Source organism: Malaclemys terrapin, chromosome 2 (assembly GCF_027887155.1).
Source record: "Malaclemys terrapin pileata isolate rMalTer1 chromosome 2, rMalTer1.hap1, whole genome shotgun sequence".
Classification (NCBI taxonomy): Eukaryota; Metazoa; Chordata; order Testudines; family Emydidae; genus Malaclemys; species Malaclemys terrapin.
In genome coordinates, this window is record NC_071506.1 from 14,028,780 (window position 1) to 14,054,521 (window position 25,742).

The 25,742-nt window shown below is 39.5% G+C and overlaps 1 protein-coding gene across 2 annotated transcripts in view; it reads right to left on the reverse strand.

Moving 5' to 3' along the window:
* Nucleotides 1–25,742, reverse strand: part of KHDRBS3 (KH RNA binding domain containing, signal transduction associated 3) — a 208,936-nt gene that overhangs the window by 65,612 nt on the left and 117,582 nt on the right. For both annotated transcript variants that reach the window (XR_008444117.1, XM_054021074.1), the window contains exon 5: nt 22,524–22,663. Coding sequence is in view for 1 of the 2 variants with exons in the window: in XM_054021074.1 (XP_053877049.1) it covers nt 22,524–22,663 (140 nt within the window). In the remaining variant the exon portion in view is untranslated. The remainder of the gene's footprint in view (nt 1–22,523; nt 22,664–25,742) is intronic.

Below are 25,742 nucleotides of genomic sequence, written 5' to 3' on the forward strand. Positions count from 1 at the left end.
TAACATCCTTTTCTCTGGCTGTGACAAATGTAATCTTGCTCCACTCAAATCAATTCAGAATCCTGCTGCAGAGATCATTCTCCTACCCATCTCTTTGAACATGGGCAAACCTCTCTTTGCATCCCTTCATCAGCTCCCTCTTCTTTCTCTCTTTAAACAAACTGCTTGTCTTCACTTTCAAGGCCCTTCACGGCCTAATCCAACCATATCTATCATGTCTCATTCGCTATCAAAACCTTGACTCTGACCTCTGATCAGCCTATGACATAGGTCTCCACTGCCCCCTTATTAAATTTTCAAAAAAGCTGTGTTGTGCTTTCTCTCATTCCACCCCACACCTTTGGGAAGAGCTCCTAGTCCAGTGACTCTCAACCTTTCCAGACTACTGTACCCTTTCAGCAGTCTGATTTGTCTTGGGTACCCCCAAATTTCACATCAATTAAAAAGGACTTGCTTACAAAATCAGACATAAAAATACAGAAAGGTGTCACAGAACACTATTACTGAAAAATTGCTTACTTTCTCATTTTTACCTTATAATTGTAAAATAAATCAATTGGAATATAAATATTTCACTTACATTTCAGTGTATAGTATATAGATCAGTACAAACAAGTCACTGTCTGTATGAAATTTTAGTTTGTACTGACTTCACTAGTGCTTTTTATGTAGCCTGTTGTAAAACTAGGCAAATATTTAGATGAGTTGATGTACTCCTTGGAAGACCACTGCGTGCCCCCAGGGGTTCACATATCCCTGGTTGAGAATCACTGTCCTCGTAAACACCTGCAGAGATACCTCATTATCCTCCTTCAAATTCTCCTTTGCCATGAGGCCTACAAAAATGTGTACAACTGTTAAACTGCTGCTATCACTGCTTATCACACTGACCAATACTGTCTCATTGTTCCCTTGTATCTATCTGTCTATATCCATCTGTTGTCTCTTGTCTTAGATTGTAAACTCTTTGGGGTAGGAACCATCATTTTTGTTCTGTGCTTGTATAGCACTTAGCACAATGGGGTCCTGGTCAATGACCCCCATTATTATTTGTCTAGTAATTCAAACAAATAATAATATTTGTATAATCCTCATCATTCTAGTACCTGAGCACTTCATAATCATTAATGGATTTCTATCTTCACAACATCCCGATGGAAGAAGAGAAGTCCTTTTCCCTAAGCGACTTGCCCAAAGTCACACAAAGCTTGCGGTGGGGGGGGGGGGAGGGACCCAGACCTGAGTCCCAGCACAGCACCCTGTCAATTAAACCATCCTTTCTATTGAATGCAATTATAGAAGCTATCTTTAGGAAGGAAAATGTACTCAATACATGGTAACTTGTAAGCTTGAGCTGCTTCCCCAGTCCACTCCAGACAATGCTTGCCCCTCCTGATTCTGGGGTCTGGTTCAATGACAACAAAACTACTGACTCCCTAAAAAGTAGCACTCATGGAATATCTGGTTTAAGCAAATCTCAAACAGAAAAAAATGCATACATTTACACAGGACAACCCTGATGTCCAAGCCTTCTCCTCAGGCATGGTTAACCATCGAGTTTCAGATTCTCCATAAGCACCTACAACAGCTCTGGCTCTTCTCCTTACTGGAAAGATCCACCAGCAACCCCTTTCATTCTCCACGTGTTCTCTGTAGAAAGACCCACAAGCAGCTACTATTCCCTTCATGCCAAAGCAAAGCTGAACCCTGACCCTCACTTAAAAGGGCCAGCATGCCTTATGACATATCTAAAATGAAGTACATCTGTTTCACCTCTTCCCTGGTACACCAAGTCTCTTGCAATTAAACAGAGAAACGGCTATGTACTTTTTAAAGTGAACTGTATTTTATTTGTATGTTTTTTGAAAATTTATCAAATAGCAGTTGATTGACAATGTAATTAATACTAGATCTGACTGAACAACAGAGATAAATATCTGGTAAATGTATTAAATGCATTTCAAAAGTTGTAGAACAACATAATTGCCAAGTAGTATCTAACTATGAATTAAAAACTCAGACATTATTCAACAAATACCAGAGAAAAAATCATTTACATTTTTGCTGAATATTATTTGACAAGCCCTATTACATTTCTTTTGATTTTGTTATACCTTCCCTTTCTTTTTAGCTTCATCTCCAGTCTGCATGTGCTCATAGCTATTCATGGACCTACACACTGGGGCTGTAAATTTTACCAGATACTTAATAGCCAAGACCAATTCTAGGCCTGGGCAAGCAAAGCAGTCACCCTGGGTGCCTTCTTCCAAGTGGCACTCTACTGCTCAGCTGTTTCTCTTTTGTTTTCTGGCGGTTGGCGCCACACTGATTAGCCAGCTTCCCTCCTCCCCTCGGCCATTCAATGGAGGGAACACAAGGTCCATGTGAAAACATCTTCTGTCCTGGCTTGCAAAATGGCTAGGGCCACTCCTTAGGAGAACTAAACCTAACAGTCACAGACTTATATGAATGATGAGAGAACCCTCACAGTACAGTGGCAATGCAATTGCTAGAACAGGGATTGTGCTGTATTTGCTACGAGGATGCTGTCCCTGGACTGCTCATGAGCACATTCTTTTATACCAACCTCCAGGAATTTGATAAACTTGAAGAAGTCCACTAGAGTCTTCTGGCTAAGAAGCAGCATTCTGTCTTTTGCTCTTCTAGAACTTCCTAGCGGCGGCAAGGAAAGTTCTCCATTACTGGGATCTCCATTATTCTACTTCTTCCATTTTTGAGCAGTGAATCACCTCCTTTAGTATAGGTACACCCTGTCTCCTCAGTATGCCCAGCTAGTTCTGCAGGCTCCACTCCCTTTGTCATGCTCTACAACCCCTGGAAGCACACGAAGGGTAAGACCGCTGCTGCCTCTTGAATTCAAGGACTATGTGATTGTTGCCAAAAGTTTTCAATAAAAAGTTACATTTTAAAACTATAGTGTTGAATGTCCATTAAGAAGAATATTAGAAGCTAATAAACTGAATATTTGTCTGCTATTTTTTAAAATAAAAACAGAACAAATGTTATATTTGCAAATAGCTATAAAATAATGTCATGAAGGTAAATTAACCATGTTAGAATAAGGTACATTTTATTTGGAATTAGTATGCAAATACCACTAATGAGTCTCTGGAAATACATACTTAATTTCAACAACTGCAATTATCATCAATAACTATTTATTTGTTCTCTAACTGAAGCTGATAGTTGATTAACTCTCAAGTGTATGAATTACAGTAGAAAAAACCTAAATTAAAGAGGGTCTTTCCCACAAATAAAATTAGAACACTTTACCAGAAATACAAGACGTTTTCTACATATTTGTTATTTACTCTAATGCTGAGGATAGTTGCCTGAATTTATTTAAATACATCTCCTATTAACTAAAGAGACAAGAAAAACCTAAAAAGTAGGGCTGTCGATTAACCGCAGTTAACTCACGTGATTAACTCAAAAAAAGTAATCGAGATTAAAAAAAAATAATCGCTATTAATAACAGTTTTAATCGCACTGTGCAATAGAATACCAATTGAAATTTATAAAATATTTTTGAATTTTTTTTTAATTTTCAAATATATTGATTTCTATTACAACACAGAACACAAAGCGTATAGTGCTCACGATCATTTTTACAGTGTAAATATTTATAACAAAAAATATAAAAAATATTATTTTTCAATTCACCTCATACAAGTACCACAGTGCAATTTCTTTATCGTGAAAGTGCAACTTACAAATGTATTTTTGTTACATAACTGCACTCAAAAACAAAACAATATAAAACTTTAGAGTCTACAGGTCCACTTAGTCCTGCTTCTTGTTCATCCAATCGCTAAGACAAACAAGTTTGTTTACATTTACAGGAGATAATGTTGCCCGCTTCTTATTTACAATGTCACCAGAAAGTGAGAAAAGGCGTTTGCATAGCACTTGTGTAGCTGGCGTTGCAAGGTATTTACGTGCCAGATATGCTAAATATTCGTATACCCCTTCATGCTTCGGCCACCATTTCAGAGGACATGCTTCCATGCTGACGATGCTCGTTAAAAAATTGTGTTAATTAAATTTTTGACTGTACTCCTTGGGGGAGAATGGTATGTCTCCTGCTCTGTTTTACTCACATTCTGCCATATATTTCATGTTATAGCAGTCTCGAATGATGACCCAGCACATGTTGCTCGTTTTAAGAATACTTTCTCTGCAGATTTGACAAAACGCAAAGAAGGTACCAATGTAAGATTTCTAAAGCTAGCTACAGCACTCAACCCAAGGTTTAAGAATCTGAAGTGCCTTCCAAAATCTGAGAGGGATGAGGTGTGGAGCATGCTTTCAGAGTCTTAAAAGAGCAACGCTCTGATGTGGAAACTACAGAACCCGAACCACCAAAAAAGAAAATGAACCTTCTGCTGGTAGGCTCTAAAGTTTTACATTGTTTTATTTTTGAATGCAGTTATTTTTTGTACATAATTTTACATTTGTAAGTTCAACTTTCATGGTAAAGTGATTACATTACAGTACTTGTATGAGTTGAATTGAAAAAATATTATTTTTTTGTTTTTTACAGTACAAATAATTGTAATAAAAATAAATATAAAGTGAGCACTGTACACTTTATATCCGGTGTTGTAATTGAAATCTATATATTTGAAAATGTAGAAAGCATCCAAAAATATTTAAACAATGGTATTCTATTATTGTTTAACAGCATGATTAATCACGATTAATTTATTTAATTGCTTGACAGTCCTACCAAAAAGGCATTTCAGATTTCAGCATAGTATATTTGTCACTGGAACAAAAATTACACAATATTAGTATTACATATCAGGATTACTCCTGAAAGCACTGTTAATGCTGAAATGTCATCCTTAGCTTTTGTACCCAGCTATTGCAGTACCTTACATCTGATCATATATGTTCTAAGAGTCCTGTAATTACTAGTCACAACATGAGTCCAATAGATTTACCTAATTTTCTTTAGTTCTGCAAATTCAACCAGACCTTCAACATTACTTTTAAAGATTTTTTCTTTACGTTTGTGGTAGTTTAACTATTAGGTTGACCCAGTGGTACAACTTTTGGAGGCCGACTAAAGAATGACTCCTCTTAAACTCATCTCGGGATGGATGTTGTATTGGTAAGGGGTTTTATTTCCGTGGGATATGTTTTTTAGTTACTGACTGAAGTTTAAAGGCAAGTTTTATTAAAGTTCACTGTCTTCTCTATTTAATTTGCACTCAGGAATGAGGAGGTTACTTACCTGTAACTAGAGGTTTTTTACAAAAAACAACAAGAAGTCTGGTGGCACCTTAAAGACTAACAGATTTATTTGGGCATAAGCTTTGGTGGGTAAAAACCTTTGGCTCACCTCAGGGTTTCGACCGAGGTGATAAAGGGCGGGGCTGACCAACAGTGTCTCAAGTTCCTTCGCCACTGCAAATCCAACAGACCTGCAGCAGAGGGGAAGGAGGGCAGGAAGTGGAATACAGATAGGGACCACATAGCTTGAAGAGCCTCCAATTACAGGTAAGTAACCTCCTCTTATTATTTGAGTGCTGTATTCCACTGAAGATGATTAACAAGCAGTACCTCAGTAGAAAGAGGGTATGAGGATGAAGATGGAATGGTTGAGCAGAGGACAGTTGCGCTGAAGGAGGCACCCGCTACTGAGACATAATGCATAGCAAAGGTATGTACTGAACTCCATGTGGCCACTCTACATATGTCCCGGAGTGGCACATCATGGAGGAAGGCGATGGTCCAAGCCTAGGCTCTTGTAGAATGGGTCCACACCCAGAGGGTTAAGGCAATCCCAATAACTGATGGAGTGTAAAATGCACCCTGCAATTCACTTGGAGATTCTCTGTGTGGAGGTTGCCTAACCTATAACACTTTCAGCTACTATAACAAACAGTCGAGGAGATTTCCTGATCAGTCTTGTCCTCTGCAGGTTGAAGGACAAGGCCCGATGGACATCGAGGGAGTGGAGTCGTCGTTCCTATTCCGAGGCATCCAGCTTTGGAAAGAAAGCAGGTAAGTGAATGGGCTGATTGGAGCGGCGAACAGCAGAAGCTAACAGAGGGAGTTTGCCTGGGATCTGTCCGAGAGGAGGTACGCTAAGTGCTGCATTAGGGGGGCTGTGTTAGTGAGTATCTGAGTGTCCGTTGCAGGGACAGTTTGTCAGTTTGACCGTGTGCTTGATTGTTTGTTTGAAAAGTGGAAATTGGGAGTGCTTTGTTCCAGGTGGGCCCTGAGTGGGCCTGACTGTTATAGAAAGGCAGTCAGCAGCGAACCAGCTGAGCGGTGAACAGCGGAGGCTAACAGAGGGAGTTCGCCTGGGGAGAGCCCACTGAGGCTTTCATCTTGTGGGCTTCTGTGAGTTGCTGCAGTAGCTGAGGAAGCTCTTAGAAGGAAGAAATTATGGAAGGTGAGCGTTCAGCTGTTGTAACCTGCACAGGTTGTGCCATGTTTGTCTTTCTTCCACAGGACAGAAGCGACTTTGTCTGTACCAAGAACAAGCTGGTCTCCATATTGGAAGAGAAGGTTTGAGGTCTGGAGAAACAAGTATCGAGCCTGCGTTGCATAAGAGAAAATGAAGATTTCCTGGACAGACGTCAGGATATGCTTTTATGGGCACAACGTTCTGAAGAATCGGAGCAGGCTGCACAGAGGGGACAGAGGGACGCTGAAGAAATTTGGCAGCATGTGACCTCCAGAAGAAGAAAGAGGAGCGCCCATGTACCAGCAATGGAGATACAGGTGAGCAACCGTTTTCATGTTCTCTCCACAGGCACTAATGTGGAGAGTGGACTAGATGGCCCATCTGAGGGAAGGGAGCAGAAGGAGACTCCACCGATTGGAAGGCATGAGATGCACTGTCCTAGGGATGGGGGTTCCACGACCACCGCTCTCAAGAGAAGGAGGCGGGTGGTGGTAGTCGGGGACTCCCTCCTCAAGGGGACTGAGTCATCTATCTGCCGCTCTGACCGAGAAAACCGAGAGGTCTGCTGCTTGCCGGGAGCTAGGATTCACAATGTGATGGACAGACTGCCGAGACTCATCAAGCCCTCGGATCTCTACGCCTTCCTGCTTCTCCACGTGGGCATCAATGATACTGCCAAGAATGACCTTGAGCGGATCACTGCAGACTACGTGGCTCTGGGAAGAAGGATAAAGGAGTTTGAGGCGCAAGTGGTGTTCTCGTCCATCCTCCCTGTGCAGGGAAAAGGCCTGGGTAGAGATCGTTGAATTGTGGAAGTCAACGAATGGCTACACAGCTGGTGTCGGAGAGAAGGCTTTGGATTCTTCGACCATGGGATGGTGTTCCAAGAAGGAGGAATGCTAGGCAGAGACGGGCTCCACCTAACAAAGAGAGGGAAGAGCATCTTCGCAAGCAGGCTGGCTAACCTAGTGAGGAGGGCTTTAAACTAGGTTCACTGGGGGAAGGAGACCAAAGCCCTGAGGTAAGTGTGGAAATGGGATACCGGGAGGAAGCACGAGCAGGAGTGTGCAAGAGAGGAGGACTCCTGCTTCATACTGAGAAAGCGGGACAATCAGCGAGTTATCTTAATTGCCTAAACACAAATGCAAGAAGCCTGGAAAACAAGCAGGGAGAACTGGAAGTCCTGGCGCAGTCAAGGAACTATGATGTGATTGGAATAACAGAGACTTGGTGGGATAACTCACATGACTGGAGTACTGTCATGGATGGATATAAACTGTTCAGGAAGGACAGGCAGGGCAGAAAAGGTGGGGGAGTTGCATTATATGTAAGAGAGGAGTATGACTGCTCAGAGCTCTGGTATGAAACTGCAGAAAAACCTGAGTGTCTCTGGATTAAGTTTAGAAGTGTGAGCAACAACGGTGATGTCGTGGTAGGAATCTGCAATAGACCACCAGACCAGGGGGATGAGGTAGACGAGGTTTTCTTCCGGCAACTAGCAGAAGTTACTAGATCTCAGGCCCTGGTTCTCATGGGAGACTTTAATCACCCTGATATCTGCTGGGAGAGCAATACAGCAGTGCACAGACAATCCAGGAAGTTTTTGGAAAGTGTAGGGGATAATTTCCTCGTGCAAGTGCTGGAGGAACCAACTAGGGGCAGAGCTCTTCTAGACCTGCTGCTCAAAAACTGGGAAGAATTAGTAGGGAAAGCAAAAGTGGATGGGAACCTGGGAGGCAGTGACAATGAGATGGTCAAGTTCAGGATCCTGACACAAGGAAGAAAGGAGAGCAGCAGAATATGGATATTCTATGATTGAGATCATACTGGGAGACAACCTTTGGCAGAAATTTCAGATGCAGGTGCAAGGAAACTATCTTTATGGAATCAAGTATCAGAGGGGTAGCCGTGTTAGTCTGAATCTGTAAAAAGCAACAGAGGGTCCTGTGGCACCTTTGAGACTAACAGAAGTATTGGGAGCATAAGCTTTCGTGGGTAAGAACCTCACGTCTTGCATCTGAAGAAGTGAGGTTCTTACCCACGAAAGCTTATGCTCCCAATACTTCTGTTAGTCTCAAAGGTGCCACAGGACCCTCTGTTGTCTATCTTTATGGAAAGTGGTGAAAGAAAGGTCCGCCATCATGGCCCCAAGTTCACCTACCCTTCTCTCCAAAGCGACAACAACAAGGAAGGTGACTTTCATTGAAAAGAGGGACAGAGAGCACAAAGTCAAGGTTGAATGGTGGATTTTGTTAATGCTGAGACAAAAAGGTAGAGGTCTCACTGGGGAGTGATGGGTTGAACGGGTGGACAGGTTCTGATGAGGCCTTTTCAAAACCTAGCAATCAGTGTATGTGTAAAGACAGAATGTCCTTCTGGGGATAGTGGAAGGTGCTAATTGTTGCCAGGTGTACCTTAAGAGAGTACAATAAAAGACCCGATGTCTTCAATGACAGATAGTCTTAAAGAGGGGAATCTCCATTGCTTTTGGAGAAAACCCATTCTGTTGGACCCAGGAGACTAAGCGTTTCCATTCGCCCCAGTAGGAATGCCTCGTGGACTCTTTCCTGCTGCTCAAGAGATTGTTTTATACTTCTGATGAACATGCCTGTTCTAGAGAAGATGCCCATCCAAATACTATGCTCTGAAGTGAAGCATCTGGGCTTCGCAATAGATCCTGCCATTGTGCTGCAGCAGTAGCTTGTGGAAAATAGGGATGGGAATTGGGGGACGGGTGGACATACAGAGGAGTTTGGGAAACGAGAACTTTCTGGGCCAGTAGGGGGCAATCAGGATGACTGTCACTCAGTCTCGTCTGATCTTCTGGAGTACTCAAGGCAGGAGTTGAAGAGGATGACATCACACGCAAAAGGACACTAATAGTTCTGACTTAGACCATGCGGCACTGAGAAGGAATTGGAGACACGGTTGGGTCCATCCCACCCTTTATCACCTCGGGTGAAACCATGAAGTGAGCCAAGGTGCATACACGGATCAACAGTCACTATCTACTTTCAAAATCTCCAGTTCTGCGCGCATGTGTAAACCCTCAGTGGAATACAATAAGGACCATCACATGAAGAAGAACATGTTCTTAAATAAAACCATATAAGCTGGATACAGGATTGTCATTTAACACCCATCACACTGCATCATATGTAAAAGTGTGACAAATGGGAAGAAACCAGCATCTTCATTATTATCTTAATTGAAAAGAAACCTCTTCTGGGAACCATTTTTGCGGGACGCTTATTCTTTACATATTATCGTTTCTTGATTATATTTCCCATTTTGTTTTACTAGATTTGAAGGGTAATGAAAAAATGGGAAAAAGTATTAGGTTCAAAATTGTTTTGAAGGTCACAGACTAGTTCCACTCATTTATACAATTCAGTAACTTTTTAAACTGACATCATTAAACATATTAAAGAGGAAGAGTGGGATTTTTTGTACAAAATATTGAAAGACAGCTACAATATGGATTCTAAGTAGTATTCAAAGTGCAAAGTATTCAAGTACCATTAATTATATGAACAATAGAAAGCAAAAAGATCTTTAATCAGATACGGACACAAAAAGAAGGAATAGTACTATATAAAGACTTATTTTTGTACTTATTGCTTCCCCCCACTGTTTATATGAAGAGTATCTCTAACACTTTGAAAGACATTCTTAGTAAATATAGTCTCTCTCTCAGCACCACGTTATACTGTTTACTAGGGTTAGAGATGAAATAAAATTAGGTCCATCCCAGTCTACGTTTCATTAGCTGAAAAGAGTATTTTCATTGCTATGGAGCAGCAAAAAAGGGGCAAGATGCACTTTTCTTTTGTTCCCATTCTTCTCAGCTTCTTTATGCACTAGAGGATAAACTGATTTGTCTGAAGTATTTGCTTCTCACAAATGAGATTTTTCGGTGCATTTAATATTTTTCTCCTGTTTTATTTAGTCTCCTGGAGGAATTTAGCCCTTTTCTAATTGGGGCAGATAGCTTTGGGAACTATTCTGATTTTCTTGAAACACTTTATTTGATAGGATCAATTCCTGATATGTATTGCCCTTCCTTTTTCAAATCTGCACTGGCTCTTTTTAGAAACTGTTCTCAGCAAGAATCTGCCACCAGGAACATATAGCCTGGATAAAGAATATTCTACCCATACAATGAGAGAAATGAAATTAATAGATCCAACCTAAATATCCCCTTCTGTTTCAGTTGGCTGCAATAGATACCAACTGTCTATTTAGGAGGGAAAGTCCAAATTTTTACAATTTACTTGTTCTGTACCACAAAAAAATCCATTTACTCCAATGAATTAAAAATGTACCCTATTTTTTCCCCTTCAAATATCCCTATTAATAGTTCTCAATTGTTGACACCTATGACTATGTACTATTTACTTCCAGGCCTAAACTGTTGTGCATTACTGAACTGTACCGTTAAACCATTATAGATTAAATTTATAACTGAGATCTCAGAACAGCTTCTCCTGATATCACAAGATGCTATTTTCATGAGAAATAATAGCAAAGATGCACTAACTTTTAATATAACCATTGAAATCCCATTATGGGAATAAAATATGGACAGCCATTGTTAAACTATTACCAGCTGCCACAGCATTATTACAAATAGCTTTAAGCCAGAAGTTTTGTCAATGTGTTCTATTTAATATTATGAATTATATTCATAATAGTCAAACCTTGCTTAATTAATTCAAAGAGGCATATTCACTCCCAAAGCACTAAGAGGGATAAATCCTTCCCTGCATAATTTCTAATGCATGTCAGTTCAAATGAGTCTAAGATTATCTGCACCCAGGGGCTCTTCCAATAGTTCCTTATCCAATTAATGCCCCTAGTTCAAAATATCCAATCCTACCAAGCCATTCTACCTTGCCCACACTCTGGAATTGCTGCCACTTTTGCAGTTCCTAGCTGAAAATCAGTATGTCTTACATGTTCATGTTACAAGGGTGTTCATGCCCGATACATGGAAATGGTAAATTCTCCATGTCTTGACGTCTTTAAATTAAGAATAGATGCCTTTCTGGAAAAAGATATGCTTTAGTCAAATAAAATATTGAGCTCAATACAGGGGTAACTGGGTGAAATGTAATGGCCTGGGATTTACAGAAGGTCAGACTACATGATCTAATGGTCTATTCTGATATCATACTCTGTGATCGATATGTAGAGTCCTCCCACAGCCCCAGATATCTCTAATTTATCATCTTCAAGAAGCACAGCACATTCTTCAGATGTCGTTTTCAACTGCGCTCTCAGGTTTCAAAAAGAAACACAGCCACCTTACTGTTAGTAGCCAAAACTTCTGGGGCCACAACCTACCAGAAGCCCGCGGAAGAAAGGGAGCCTTACCATACCTAAAAAAAGAACAGGAGTACTTGTGGCACCTTAGAGACTAACAAATTTATTAGAGCATAAGCTTTCGTGGACTACAGCCCACTTCTTCGGATGCATAAGTTTGTGTGGAAGGTTGGTTTCTTATGAGAGTATCCAGTTCTGAGAGCTCATTCTTAATCTTTCCCTGTTTGCTGTATAGGATGCTGATCAGGTGGTTTCGCAGTTTCTTTGAGAGTGTGTGACACAGTCTCTCAGCATAGTCTGTGTGATATGTAGATTGTAATGGATTTTTTACCTTTAGTCCTTTTGGTATGATGTCCATCTGCTTGCATTTGGAAAGGAAGATGATGTCTGTCTGTATCTGTACGAGTTTTTTCATGAGGTTGATGGATTTCCACTCCATACGGCTAAATGCAGTGCCTTGCATAATGACAGGTATCAGAGTAGCAGCCGTGTTAGTCTGTATCCGCAAAAAGAACAGGAGTACTTGTGGCACCTTAGAGACTAACAAATTTATTAGAGCATAAGCTTTCGTGGACTACAGCCCACTTCTTCGGATGCATATAGAATGGAACCTATAGGTTCCACAAGTACTTCAGTTCCCTCAGCCTCTCCTCATAAGTCATGTGCTCCAGATCCCTAATCATTTTTGTTGCCCTCCGCTGGACTCTCTCCAATTTTTCCACATCCTTCTTGTAGCGTGGGGCCCAAAACTGGACACAGTATTCCAGATGAGGCCTCACCTTCTCTTCCCCCTGCCCTATCCCATCCCTCATCCTTCTTCACTGCCTTGCCCTGCCCCACACGGGCACTCACCACTGTACAGAAACAGGACTCAGCACACATAGAAGAGGACAACGATGGGTACTTGGACCCAGGAGGCAGTATCCTGGAGCTGCCAATTCAGTCTGGGGGAGGCACTAAGTGAACTGGCATAGCTTCGGAAGGACAGAATATCCTTCCTCCAAGACAGGCTGAGCAGAGCAAACCCTGCTCAGTGCTCACAGAAAATGGGGGTGGGGAGCAATGCCCCCAAAACTACACCCATGGCTGGTGTGGGTTGATGATCCAGCGCCTCCACCTAACCTGGCAACCCTACAGTGTGTCACTGCAGTGTGGGAGCTCCTCCCCCACCACAGCGAGCTGCTTCACCTTCCCTGCTGGTAGGGAGCACTCCAGCAGGGCTCCATGGCACCGTCTCCCTCCTCAGCCATCTCCACCCCTCCCAGGACCAGGAAGCAGCAAATTTTGATTATTTTTTTTAAAGCACACAGCTGAGCTCTAATTGGGCCACAAGCAGCCCGCAGGCCACATGTTGAGAACCTCTGCCATTCACAGAAGTAAACTCACCTCCTTATTCCTACTCACTATTTCCATGTTTATACATCCAAGGATCATATTATCCTTCTTTCCCCATAGCTTATGTTTAATTGCTTGTCCATTATGATCCCTAAATCCTTTTTAAATTCACTGCTTTTCAGGATACACACATTCCCTTTTGTAGCTATGGCCTGAATTCCATGTTCCTAGATGTATTACTTTGTATTTACTTGTATTAAAATGCATTTAGTTTGAATGGCCCACAGTTTACCAAGCAATCTAGATCACTCTCTATTATCATCATTTACCACTCCACTAACAGGCCTATAGTTATCTGACTCATCCAACCTGCCCTTTTTGAATATAGACACAACATTAGCACATTTCCAGTCATCTGAAAATTGCCAGCATTCCAAGATTTATTGAAAATTAACTTCAGGAGGCCAGATATCCTCAGCCAACTCTTTTAGGACTTTTGGATGCAAGTTATGTGGGTCTCCTGCTGAGCATTTAAAAATATTTATCACTAGTATATATTATTTAACATGCTCTTACTAATGGACCAGAAAAATATTTCATCATCCTCACATAAGTACATCATCCTGCTTATTTCCAAAAAGATACCAGAAATATTTTGACCATCTGTCTTTTCTGCAATATTCAAAATTTTACCACTCCCATCTAGTAATGGGCCTAAGTTATGCTTACGATTTCTTTTGTCCTAATATACTTTTAAAAAACCATATTGTCCTTAGCCCTGCTAGTCGTTGATTTTTCCCTTTTGTCTTTAGCTTCCCTTATCAGTTTTCTACATTTCATAACTTCCAATTTATACTGATTGCTCTCTATTTCTCTTTTCCCCCCAAGTTTTATATATATATTTTTTATTTCTAATTGCTGACTTTGTTTCACTACTGAACCAGGATGGGCTTTTAGCTAACTTTGTTCTCTTTCTTGATGGCTTTTGGCCATCCAATTAACTCTTCTTAAAGAGCTCCGAATTTTCATTCACATTTTTGTCTGCGCTCTCCCTTCAAATCAATTTTGCTCATAGATTTTCTTAACTTTATAAATAAATAAATGGAGATATACCTATCCATAGAACTGGAAGGGACCCCGAAAAGGTCATTAAGTCCAGTCCCCTGCATTCACTAGCAGACCAAGAACTGATTTTGCCCCTGATCCCTAGGTGGTCCTGTCAAGGCTGCTTCCCCACTCTGAACTTTAGGGTACAAATGTGGGGGCCTGCATGAAAACTTCTAAGCTTAACTACCAGCTTAGATCTGGTCCGCTGCCACCACTCTCGATGCTAATTCCCTTCCCTGGGTAGCCTTGAGAGACTCTTCACCAATTCCCTGGTGAATACAGATCCAAACCCCTTGGATCTTAAAACAAGGAGAAATTAACCATCCCCCCTCCTTCCTCCCACCAACTCCTGGTGGATCAAGATCCAACCCCCTTGGATCTAAAAACAAGGAAAAATCAATCAGGTTCTTAAAAAGAAGGCTTTTAATTAAAGAAAAAGGTAAAAATCATCACTGTAAAATCAGGATGGAAAATAACTTTACAGGGTAATCAAACTTAAAGAGCCCAGAGGACCCTCCTCTAGCCTTAGGTTCAAAGTACGGCAAACAGAGATAAACACTCTAGCAAAAGGTACCTTTACAAGTTGAGAAAACAAAGAGAAACTAACACGCCTTGGCTGGCTGTTTACTTACAAGTTTGAAATATGAGAGACTTATTCAGAAAGATTTGGAGAGCCTGGATTGATGTCTGGTCCCTCTTAGTCCCAAGAGCGAACAACTTCCCAAACAAAGAGCACAAACAAAAGCCTCCCCGCCCAAGATTTGAAAGTATCTTGTCTCCTTATTGGTCCTTTGGGTCAGGTGTCAGCCAGGTTACCTGAGCTTCTTAACCCTTTACAGGTACAAGGATTTTGGAGTCTCTGGCCAGGAGGGATTTTATAGTACTGTACACAGGAGAGCTGTTACCCTTCCCTTTATAGTTATGACAGGTCCCCTCTAGGATTGAACTCACAACCCTGGGTTTAGCAGGCCAATGCTCAAACCACTGAGCTATCCCTCCCCTCCACTTTACTAGACTCAGCAGCGGATTGCATGTTGAGCTGGAGGTCTCACCTCACATAATTCAGGCACAAAATATGCCATCGCTGGAAGCAGGCAAATGCAGACATTAGCTGGCAAAGACCCTCTTAATTCAACATTTTACATTTTTTTTCTTCCATCTACTGAATTAAAAAGAAGGTTCTTTGGGGAAGGGCTATACAATAGCTCCTTTCTGAGGTGGAATGGAAACTGGTTCTTCTATGGTTAGGAGCAGCAAGCCGTTGTGGAAAGAGACTTTTCTTTTTTGGCCATCTGCTTGTCAATCATAGGTGGATGCATCTCCCTTAGTAAAGATTGTGTGACTTATTCATGGTAAAAATACCATGAACCGTACCACTGCCCCCAATACCTACACAGCCCAATGGTACAATTACATGACAATAGTGTTTTTCAAATATAGAACTCTTTTCCTACAACCCTTATATACATGAATATAACATTTTGTAATACCTTTTATCATTCTTGTATAGCTACATAACATTCATTTTTATAAATGTAAAATATGTCTTTAGTGATTTAGACTTACATGATAAATTCTATTTTTTTTAAGTATGGCTTTAGTGATTTCCTTTCTACAAAAACTATGTTTCTCTTCTATAGGCACAGACACAAATCTTATTTTTGTAGTAGGTCAGAAACTGAACCTCAGAGAAATGTAACTACAGAGGTGGCATTTAGTAAATATATTAATATTTAATTCTCTCATCACATTTCTTCAGCAACGTTGATATCTTAGCACCTTGCTATCCACGTGCCAAAAACAAGTAGGTAATTAGCATCTCTGCCTTCCCATTTTGTTTTGTTTTAAATACATGTCATTGCTGGAATAAAAACGATCAAAAAGGTGGCCTTCATTTTGAGCTGAACACAGTTATGCTCATACTCAGTCTCTCATCCTCCGGTAACTGCAATAAAGCCATAGAGAACACACTGCTCCACAGCTCTTCTCTCTCAAGCTTCAACATCCCTATGGAGTACACAATCCTCAGTGGATTGTGGACAAAAAGGCAGTCTTTATAATTTCCAATTAATTCAGAGTATTATAGATTAGGACTGGGAGTTTAAATTTGGTCTGGAAATTAATGAGGACTTTGTGAGCACATTATAGGAGTGACAAGATCCTATGTCAATTATGACTGAGGCAGGCTGCAGCATTCTAAACTAGCTGTAGAATTTGTGTGATGGTTATATTTAGCCCCAGACCGAGTTGCAGTAATGAAGCCTTGAGGACCCCAGTCTGCACACAAAGGTAAGTAACAGGGTTTTAACAACATATATGAATAGAGCTTCTTATCTATATTAATTGGAAACTTGTTTCATTTTTCCAAATAAGCTATCCCAAAACATAAGGACACTATAAGGCAGGCTAAGAAAAGGCATTATATGGGGTGAAAAGATTTGATAATAGCTGCATTCTTAGACGCCACGATTCTAGGAATTTTCTGTTGTAGGACCAACATAACTCCTGCAAGCACATAATTCCATCAAGGAACTGGAGCCACTGAATTGTAGGTGGATAATTTTGGAGATTTTCTACATGATATTAATACTCCAAAGGAGGAAAGAAAGTATAAAAATTGGAAGTCACAATGTTTCTTCATATACCACAATTGCACAAAAGTTACTGTATGCTAGTCCACCTTTAAGCAGTACTTGAAATGACCACTTATATTCTCCAGGGGAATATTAGTCAGAGTAGTTTCTGGTGGTCTTGTATGAGATCCTCAAAACCCAATTAAATATTCTACTGTAACTCCCATCAGTTGCTTGCATGAATTCTCAAGTATTAGAATTTTGACTGCAAATTTGATCAAAATAAGTAGAAAGAAACCAAAGGGCTAAATGGATCATTGGTGGGTACAAGCATTCAACATAGGTGAAATTACTCAACCCCACCAGAAAACCAGGTGAGTCATAAAAACAATTCTCTTAGCAACAACATCAAGAGCTTAAAAAAAAAAAAAAAAAAAAGAATCAGGGCAAAAGGTAAATTCCTTCATTCAGGTAAATTGAGAAGTAGTGTCAGTAAAGTTATATTTTTCCAATATTTTTGGGTTAGGAAATTTGTCAGGAATCTGATTAATTCTGAAGAGTCATGTTTTAAGTTTAAAATAAGCTAATTACTTTACACTTGGAAAAATAAATAAATAAAAAGAAATGCAGTTTTCAGGTTTGCAAAAGGCCCTTGGAGAGAGACACTAGCTAGAGTCCATGAGACTATCAACATTACTCACTACACACTTATAAAAATTGTATCTTCAATTTATATTATCATTGTTAATGCATGCATTTTTAAATAAGAAGATACCGAAAATCATATTGATTCCAAGGGAGATGTTACAATTAGAGTGTGCACGGATACAAAATTTGTATTCACATCTGATCCGCAAAAATGATCCATGGATATCTGCAGGTGTACAGGGCTTTAAATATAAAATCCACATCCACATTCATCTGCAATCTGCAAAAATGGTCCGCTGATATCCGCATCTGCAGATGTGGATATCTGCAGATATAAAGTGGACATCCAAGGATTTGCAGGGCTCTAGTTACAATCACGTGAATTAATACAACTGTAGGGAAGTGAAATTGGCCCACTCACCGTTGAATAATTTTGAAATTTTAGAGCTTGTTGGGTTCCCGGAGGTGGGTAGGTGTGGGGATAGAGGAAGGGAAGGATGACAGAGTCCCTTTGTCCCTTCCTTTCTGATGCATACTCAGAATAGATGTATAATATCTAAAGGGTAAGGGATGTTTATCAATGTAAGCCCCACCACTTTGTAGTACTGCTTCCTTCCTCCTGTCATTATCAGGAAGGCAGAGAAACAAGTGTGTGTGTGGGGGGGAGAACACAAGAAAAAGCAAGTAGCACTAGACTCAAGATCAACGGAAGGAAGGAAAGTGAATACCTAAAAGCTCAAGTTGGGAAGGGAGGCAAATTCTTCTGTGACAATTAACTCTTATTTTCTATTTCCTCTTTTTCTCCCTCAGGAGGATAGGCAAGCTTTCTGTACAAAGCCACAATAGGAAGGGAGGGATCTCTCTCTTTCATATATTATATATAAATATGAAATATATATATACTCACACAAATATACACACACACACACTATAAAAATCTATATAGAATATACAACATCAGAGGCAAGATGACTGGGAGAGTCCTAGTTCTAAGCAAAAGAATGCTCTATGAAAAAAGTACTCTTGTCAAGGAAGTTACAAGGAACCTAACTGACATAAATTTATGACAATATAATGTCTGGCAATTTACAAGAGATAACAAATGTACTGATCTCTATATTCTGAAACTTCTGTATAAAGTGTATACAGGAATTTTATATATGTACGAAAAGGCTCTTTTGACAAGCTATATTGTCTGCCGGATTTAGAATATAAAGTCCATAAGGAAAAAATTAGATCTTTCCCTGTGCAGCACTCAAGCACACAGTTGGCATCTAATAAATAAAAATGTGACCAATTACCAGGTACTGTACAACAGGTATAGATAAAGTACAGAAATTGAAAAAGAACAAGGTATTCTGTCATGTCCTTAAAATGAAACAGTGAATAAGATTCATAGATTCTAGGACTGGAAGGGACCTCGAGAGATCATCGAATCCAGTCCCCTGCCCGCATGGCAGGACCAAATACTGTCTAGACCATCCCTGATAGACATTTATCTAACCTACTCTTAAATATCTCCAGAGATGGAGATTCCACAACCTCCCTAGGCAATTTATTCCAGTGTTTAACCACCCTGACAGTTAGGAACTTTTTCCTAATGTCCAACCTAGACCTGCCTTGCTGCAGTTTAAGCCCATTGCTTCTTGTTCTATCCTTAGAGGCTAAGGTGAACAAGTTTTCTCCCTCCTCCTCATGACACCTTTTTAGATACTTGAAAACTGCTATCATGTCCCCTCTCAGTCTTCTCTTTTCCAAACTAAACAAACCCAATTCTTTCAGCCTTCCTTCATAGGTCATGTTCTCAAGACCTTTAATCATTCTTGTTGCTCTTCTCTGGACCCTCTCCAATTTCTCCACATCTTTCTTGAAATGCGGTGCCCAGAACTGGAGACAATACTCCGGCTGAGGCCTAACCAGAGCAGAGTAGAGTGGAAGAATGACTTCTCGTGTCTTGCTCACAACACACCTGTTAATACATCCCAGAATCATGTTTGCTTTTTTTGCAACAGCATCACACTGTTGACTCATATTTAGCTTGTGGTCCACTATAACCCCTAGATCCCTTTCTGCCATACTCCTTCCTAGACAGTCTCTTCCCATTCTGTGTGTGTGAAACTAATTTTTCCTTCCTAAGTGGAGCCCTTTGCATTTGTCTTTGTTAAACTTCATCCTGTTTACCTCAGACCATTTCTCCAATTTGTCCAGATCATTTTGAATTATGACCCTATCCTCCAAAGCAGTTGCAATCCCTCCCAGTTTGGTATCATCCGCAAACTTAATAAGCGTACTTTCTATGCCAATATCTAAGTCGTTAATGACGATATTGAACAGAGCCAGTCCCAAAACAGACCCCTGCAGAACCCCACTTGTTATGCCTTGTTATAAGGAGAGAGAATTCCACCATGTGGAGAAAATGAAAACCCAATATTTTAACCTGTAAATAGGAAAAGAAACATAAGCAAAGGAATTGAAAAAAGATTCTGTGCAGAAAGGTGTTTGTTATATCATATTACATAAAGAGGTTACTGAATGAAGGGAGAGGAAGAGTTTGAGATATTATATCCACAATGGATTTAAAAGTATTGGAATTGTAATCTTCTTGTCTTTTATGAGGTATATGACTGAAAGGTGTTTTTTTTAAATCATTAACTTTTCTGCTTCTATGTTTTCTTAAAAATATCAGGAATGTCATTTTTTGTCTTCTCTGCTTTTGTTGGAAGACCTCTGGGAGATCTCAGGGATGCTTGTTTGTTTGTTCAAACATCATTATTTATGGGGCTGGATGTTAAAGCCTTTAACAAAGGCTTCCTTAAATCAAAATGTTAGACATTTCAAGTTAAACAGGTAGGCGCGCTCTCTCACACACAGGGTTTATTGAAAGTCTGAGTAAAAGTCTCTTGCCCTCACAATTGTTCAATTTACATTCTCTTGACTACTGTGATATTACCATTTCATAGATTCTCAAGCCATCAGCTGAGACAAGACTTCAATTTTTAATGTAAAAACAAACACACACAACTTTAAAACAACTTAAACCAAAAAAAAAAAGGAACTCATTTCAGGGCTTCTTTATATCATACATCAAAAAAGGAATAGAAGACACAAACTCCATTTTTTCCCTTGGCAGATCACCTTTAAGTTGAACTCAAACTCAGAGATATCTAGCAGACATTTAAACAGAATTGCATGGCTGTTATAAGAATTAAAAAAAGATTGGAGGATTGCAAATTGAAAAGGATAGAAGCTTACAGAAAAATGGTAACTAAAGATCTCTTAAGAATCAATACAAAAACAGAAACAAATTAGTCCAAGTTAATGATCAAATTCTGTATCCCAGAAAAAGGTGTTCTAAGGTAAATGAAAAATTTCTCTCTAAATATTAGTAGAGTAGAAAAGCACATGACAGAACCAAAAGTCTTTGTGATGAGAACTAAGTTTAGTGTGCACTTGTTAGGGATGTCACTGAGAAATGTAGAGACAGACCATGAGAAGTATAAACCTAAGTTATCTACAAATAACTAAACATGATGTTTGTAGGAATTAGCACACAAAAACCTTTCAGATGCAAATATAAGTGGATCTAAATCTGAACACTATGGAACACTCATCAATAGATCATCTGAAGAAAAATTAGAGAAGTACATTAGCTGGAGAAAAGAACGAAAGATATAACCCAAATCAGGGGGAAATTCCTGACAATCAGAATAATATTGCAAGAAAGATCTACAGGATAACCAAGATGTTTGCAACTGGTACCTTAATTTTATAATAACAATTCAAATATATTTTATAGAAATAGAAATATCATTGTTAAAACTTCAGCAAAAACATGTGTTATCTAAGCCTTTATCAAAGGATTTTCATGTTAACACATTGATTGATCTATCTAAAATATACACTTAAAATACTGTAATGAAAATATTACACACGCTGAATGGAGGGATGTAGAGGCTCCTTTCTTTTAAAATAAAAAGTGAATGGATTTAGCAGCATGGATTTCTTAATCCTGGTGAATAACATGTACAATGCTAAGGAAGTGGGACATCAAGACAGTTTTATCACTCTGAATAATCTTTAAATTGAAACAGCAAAGTAGACCATATGTATCTTGCAATAGATAATTTAGCAAACTGTACAAAAGCAAATCATTCCTCCAATATAATAAGCCAGAACAGAGAACAAAACTATAACCTTGAAGGAACAAGGCTCTGATACAGAATACCACCATTCTAGATCATGTAAATGCTTAAAAATTGACAGACTCAATCTGCATTGTTAAATGAGATGAATAATTTGGTCATCTTTCCAGATTGTCTCAGTTCTCCACACATTTTTTCCCCAAAAACCATCAGTTTACATGAGTTAGGTTAGCCTCAGGATTGTATTTTGAACTTAATTTTGAAGCTAACCTGTGAGTTAGGATTTACCGTAAATAAACATGACAGATCAGGTAGAAGGAAAATGGCTTAATTTACACAGTAGCAACAGGTTTCTCCATAGAAACTAAGATCTGTGTTATAACGTAAATGCCCTGCACTACTTTTTTTACCCCCTCCACCACCCAACACACACTAGGGTTTCAAAGGACTTGGAGGAAAAAAACCTGAGCTGTCACTTCTGTACTTCAAGAAATGGGTATGCAGAGGGTTGATAACGAAGGCATAAAACTGTTCTTGTAGCAGAGGAGAGTATTATAGAAGAGGAAGCATATTTCCCCCCTAGGGAGGTGGTGGAATCTCCATCCTTAGAGGTTTTTAAGGCCCAGCTTGACAAAGCCCTGTCTGGGATGATTTAGTTGGTGTTGGTCCTGCTTTGAGCAGGGGCTTGGACTAGATGACTTCCTGAGGTCTCTTCTAACCCTAATCTTCTATAATTCTATGAACCAATGTGAATCTTTCTGCAGAACCAAGACAATTTCCTCACATTTTGGTACCCATGTAAATAGAAATCATATGGCACAGAGTTGCTTTGCCATTCTTGTTTTTCTTACATAATACCTTCCCATACGCTCTGGACAGTCAGACTTGATTCAAGACTGAGCCGAAATGTACATGTTTAAATAAAACGGTGCAGCATTTTGAAGTACCTACCTGGCCAAAGCAGGGACTGGTACTCCTCGTGCTCGTATTGGTGGTTTTCCACGAACAACTGGAACTTCTGCATTTTCTGAACCACCATTCAAATATGTTAACTCTTGAAGCTGTGCCTGTCTGATTTCATCATTGTAGTCCTAGACAGAAGGGAGGAGTGGAAAGCTATTCAACCAACACAGAAAAATACTTATCACAAGAACTGCTTCTAAAAAAGTATTTTTCATAATATTCTTTATTAATTTTTTGTTGAAAATCCTTTAGAAACAATACAGAAAAATGCTGCAATAGGAACTCCAATTTAACCTAAAATATGATTAGAACCTTCAAATAAAACATGAGGTTTTTAATTATATTTTGGCTCAAATCCTGTTTTCCTCTCCGAGGTTGCCCATTACCTCCAGCATATTTTCCATTATAAATAAATAAATAAATAAATAAATAAATAAATAAGGGGTGGGGGGTTTACTGACTAGCAAAAATAAATTACCAGTACTTAAAACACTATATATGCCTCTTGACAATTTAGAATGAGTATCAGGCAAGATCCGACGGTGGAATCACATTCCATTGCAAAGTGGTGAAAATCCCATCACTTCATTTTAGCTTGTCAGATCTGATGAATTTTCAGCCCAAAGCATTTTGACTGCAGGCCCATGTGCCACAGGGAGAAATTCTGTGCTGGTGGAGGGTAGATTAAATGACCTGCCCCAATAGTTCATTTCCATCCTTAAGTTCTGATTCTATGAATTTCTTCCATATATATGAGTAATTTTATCCAAATAATAAACATAGTGACTGTTGAAAATATTTTCCTTTGAAAAATCTAAAATAGACTTGTATAAGTAAACTGAGGACACTGTAGATTTATTTGCTCTCCTCAACAGAGCTACTCATAGGAAGACTGCAGAATTCATAACAGTTATTTATACAGAATTAGTAGAATATTTCTCAAACACATGCAGACCTTGAAATACTATAAACTATCCTCCAAATCCTGTATGCTATATAGGAATGAAACAAACGTTGTGAGCTAATGTGAACTCAGAGCTGAATTTATCATCAAATTCCATTTAGTATAAATGAACAAAGGATTGCAGTTTTAGTGTAAACCAAGAAAAAGATTGTATTCAAAACGGACTATTTTTAACAGGCTCCTCCATGTACCAGTAATAAGTGCCGGTTCTCACATCATTTCACTCTTGTTTAGTTCAAGAAACAACTACATTGTGTCTATTCCTTTTCCACCGAAGTGGAAGAGTTTTATTCAAACACTGTCAATAGTTACAATTCTAATTAAGGAAGAAAGGAAATCTAGCTCATGATGGAAGTGGAATTTTATCCCATCTATCAATGTGAATGCAACCAAAGAAATATCAAATGTTGCCTCATGTACTTTACTATGAAGCACAGAAACTGAACGAACAAAAGGATTAATGCTACTCTAAGAACACTGGCACTCATCTGTCAGACTTTGTGCCTCCCCTCAATTGTAAGGGTTTTTTTTTTTTTTTAAACAAAAGAAGGCTTGGATTTTCCCTCATACTTCATTCCAGAAGGCAGCCTTTTGGTTGAAACACAGGTATTAAACAGCAATGTTATCTGTTAAGCATCTTTGTACACCCTTGGGATGTTAATTCAGAGAGGATAGGTTGCAGTTCACCCTCCATTCAGGCACAAAGGCTGCAACAACCAATAAGTAAGTAAGGCTAGGTCTACACTAGAGAGTTTACAGCGATGCAGCTGTACCAATGCAATAAGATCTCTCGCGTAGCCGCTCTATGCCGATGGGAGAGAGTAATCCTGTTGACATAATTAATCCACCCCCACCAAGCGGCGACATAGCTCTCCCGCCGTTATAGCGCTGTGGACTCTAGTGCTTATGCCGATGTAATATATGCTGCTCAGGCGGGTAGAATATTCACACCCCGAGAGACAAAAGTTTTGCCAACATAAGTGGAAGTGTAGACATAGTTAAAGACAAACCTTTTTGTGCCCTTTCACAGACGCCTTCTGTGACATAGTTCTATTTCCAGGACCTTGTTCTTTCTAAAGCAACTGCTTCAGTAAACTCTTAATACTTTAAACTTGTGTAAGCAGCAAAGTTTTTACTGCAATAAAATCTTAGATTAATACCCACATTTCAATTATTTCCATGGGGTGAGTGGTGTTTCATTCTGATTGACAGAGTACAGAAAGACAATTCGAACATAACATGTCTATTTCTGACATGCCAAGTCATGATGGATGGGAATTGTATATAGGAATCCCTCAGCTACAAAATACCAAATTATACACAAGGTGGACAATGAAGAACATTAAGGAACCACTGGATGAGCACAATAAGTAGGATGCACTGGCCAAAGTCCCCCACTGAGGAAAGCAGAGGTGACTAGTCTGCAGAGTTTTGATAAGGCATAGGTTACGGATGCCCTATATAACTCCTATCCATATGCATCTCTGAACCAGAAATTGCCAAAGCCCCAGACAAAACAGCTTTGACTCCTAGGGGATGTGGCGGATTAGACTTTTAGTAAGTTTTTTTTTAATATATCTTTATTCATTAGGCTGGAGCAGACCTGATCCAGTAGACCCTGATCTGGATTCTTCCATTAAAACTAACAGACATTCTGATTTATGAACTGCAGCCATTAGAATTTAGGAGAATAGCATGCTTTTCCAGTCACATTTGGGAGATGGTTAGAAGGTATACAAGAGTATCTTCTGTTTAACCTGGAAATCAGAAGGGAGTGGGGGGGCATTTCAGACTGCTCTCATCTCTAAGAAGATGAGACTGATTGTCAGCCAGATACTTCTATAAGTTTTAAGTAGGTGAACTTCCCTGCCTAGGAGACTGGCATTCCTTATGAATGTTGTCCATTCTGGCTATCTTATCTCCATTCTTCTAAGCAGTTTGACATGTTATAACCATGGAGGACAGTACTGGACAACATCCTAAGGAGGCTGACCTTCTTGGGGTCTCTATTCACAGAAAAGCAAGAGAACTGAATAGTAGCCTGGCACAGGAGACTTGAGTATGCTGGCATGTCTCTTTCAGGTATTAATCTGACATTTTTTTAGGGACTTGGGGAACCAAAAGGACCTCAACCATATTAAAAATATTGAGATTTTGGAGCAAAAACTTATGTATTTCTAACATCTATGGGCATACAGTGTATTATCTTGGAGATCAATATATGTTAGATAATCCTGGATGAT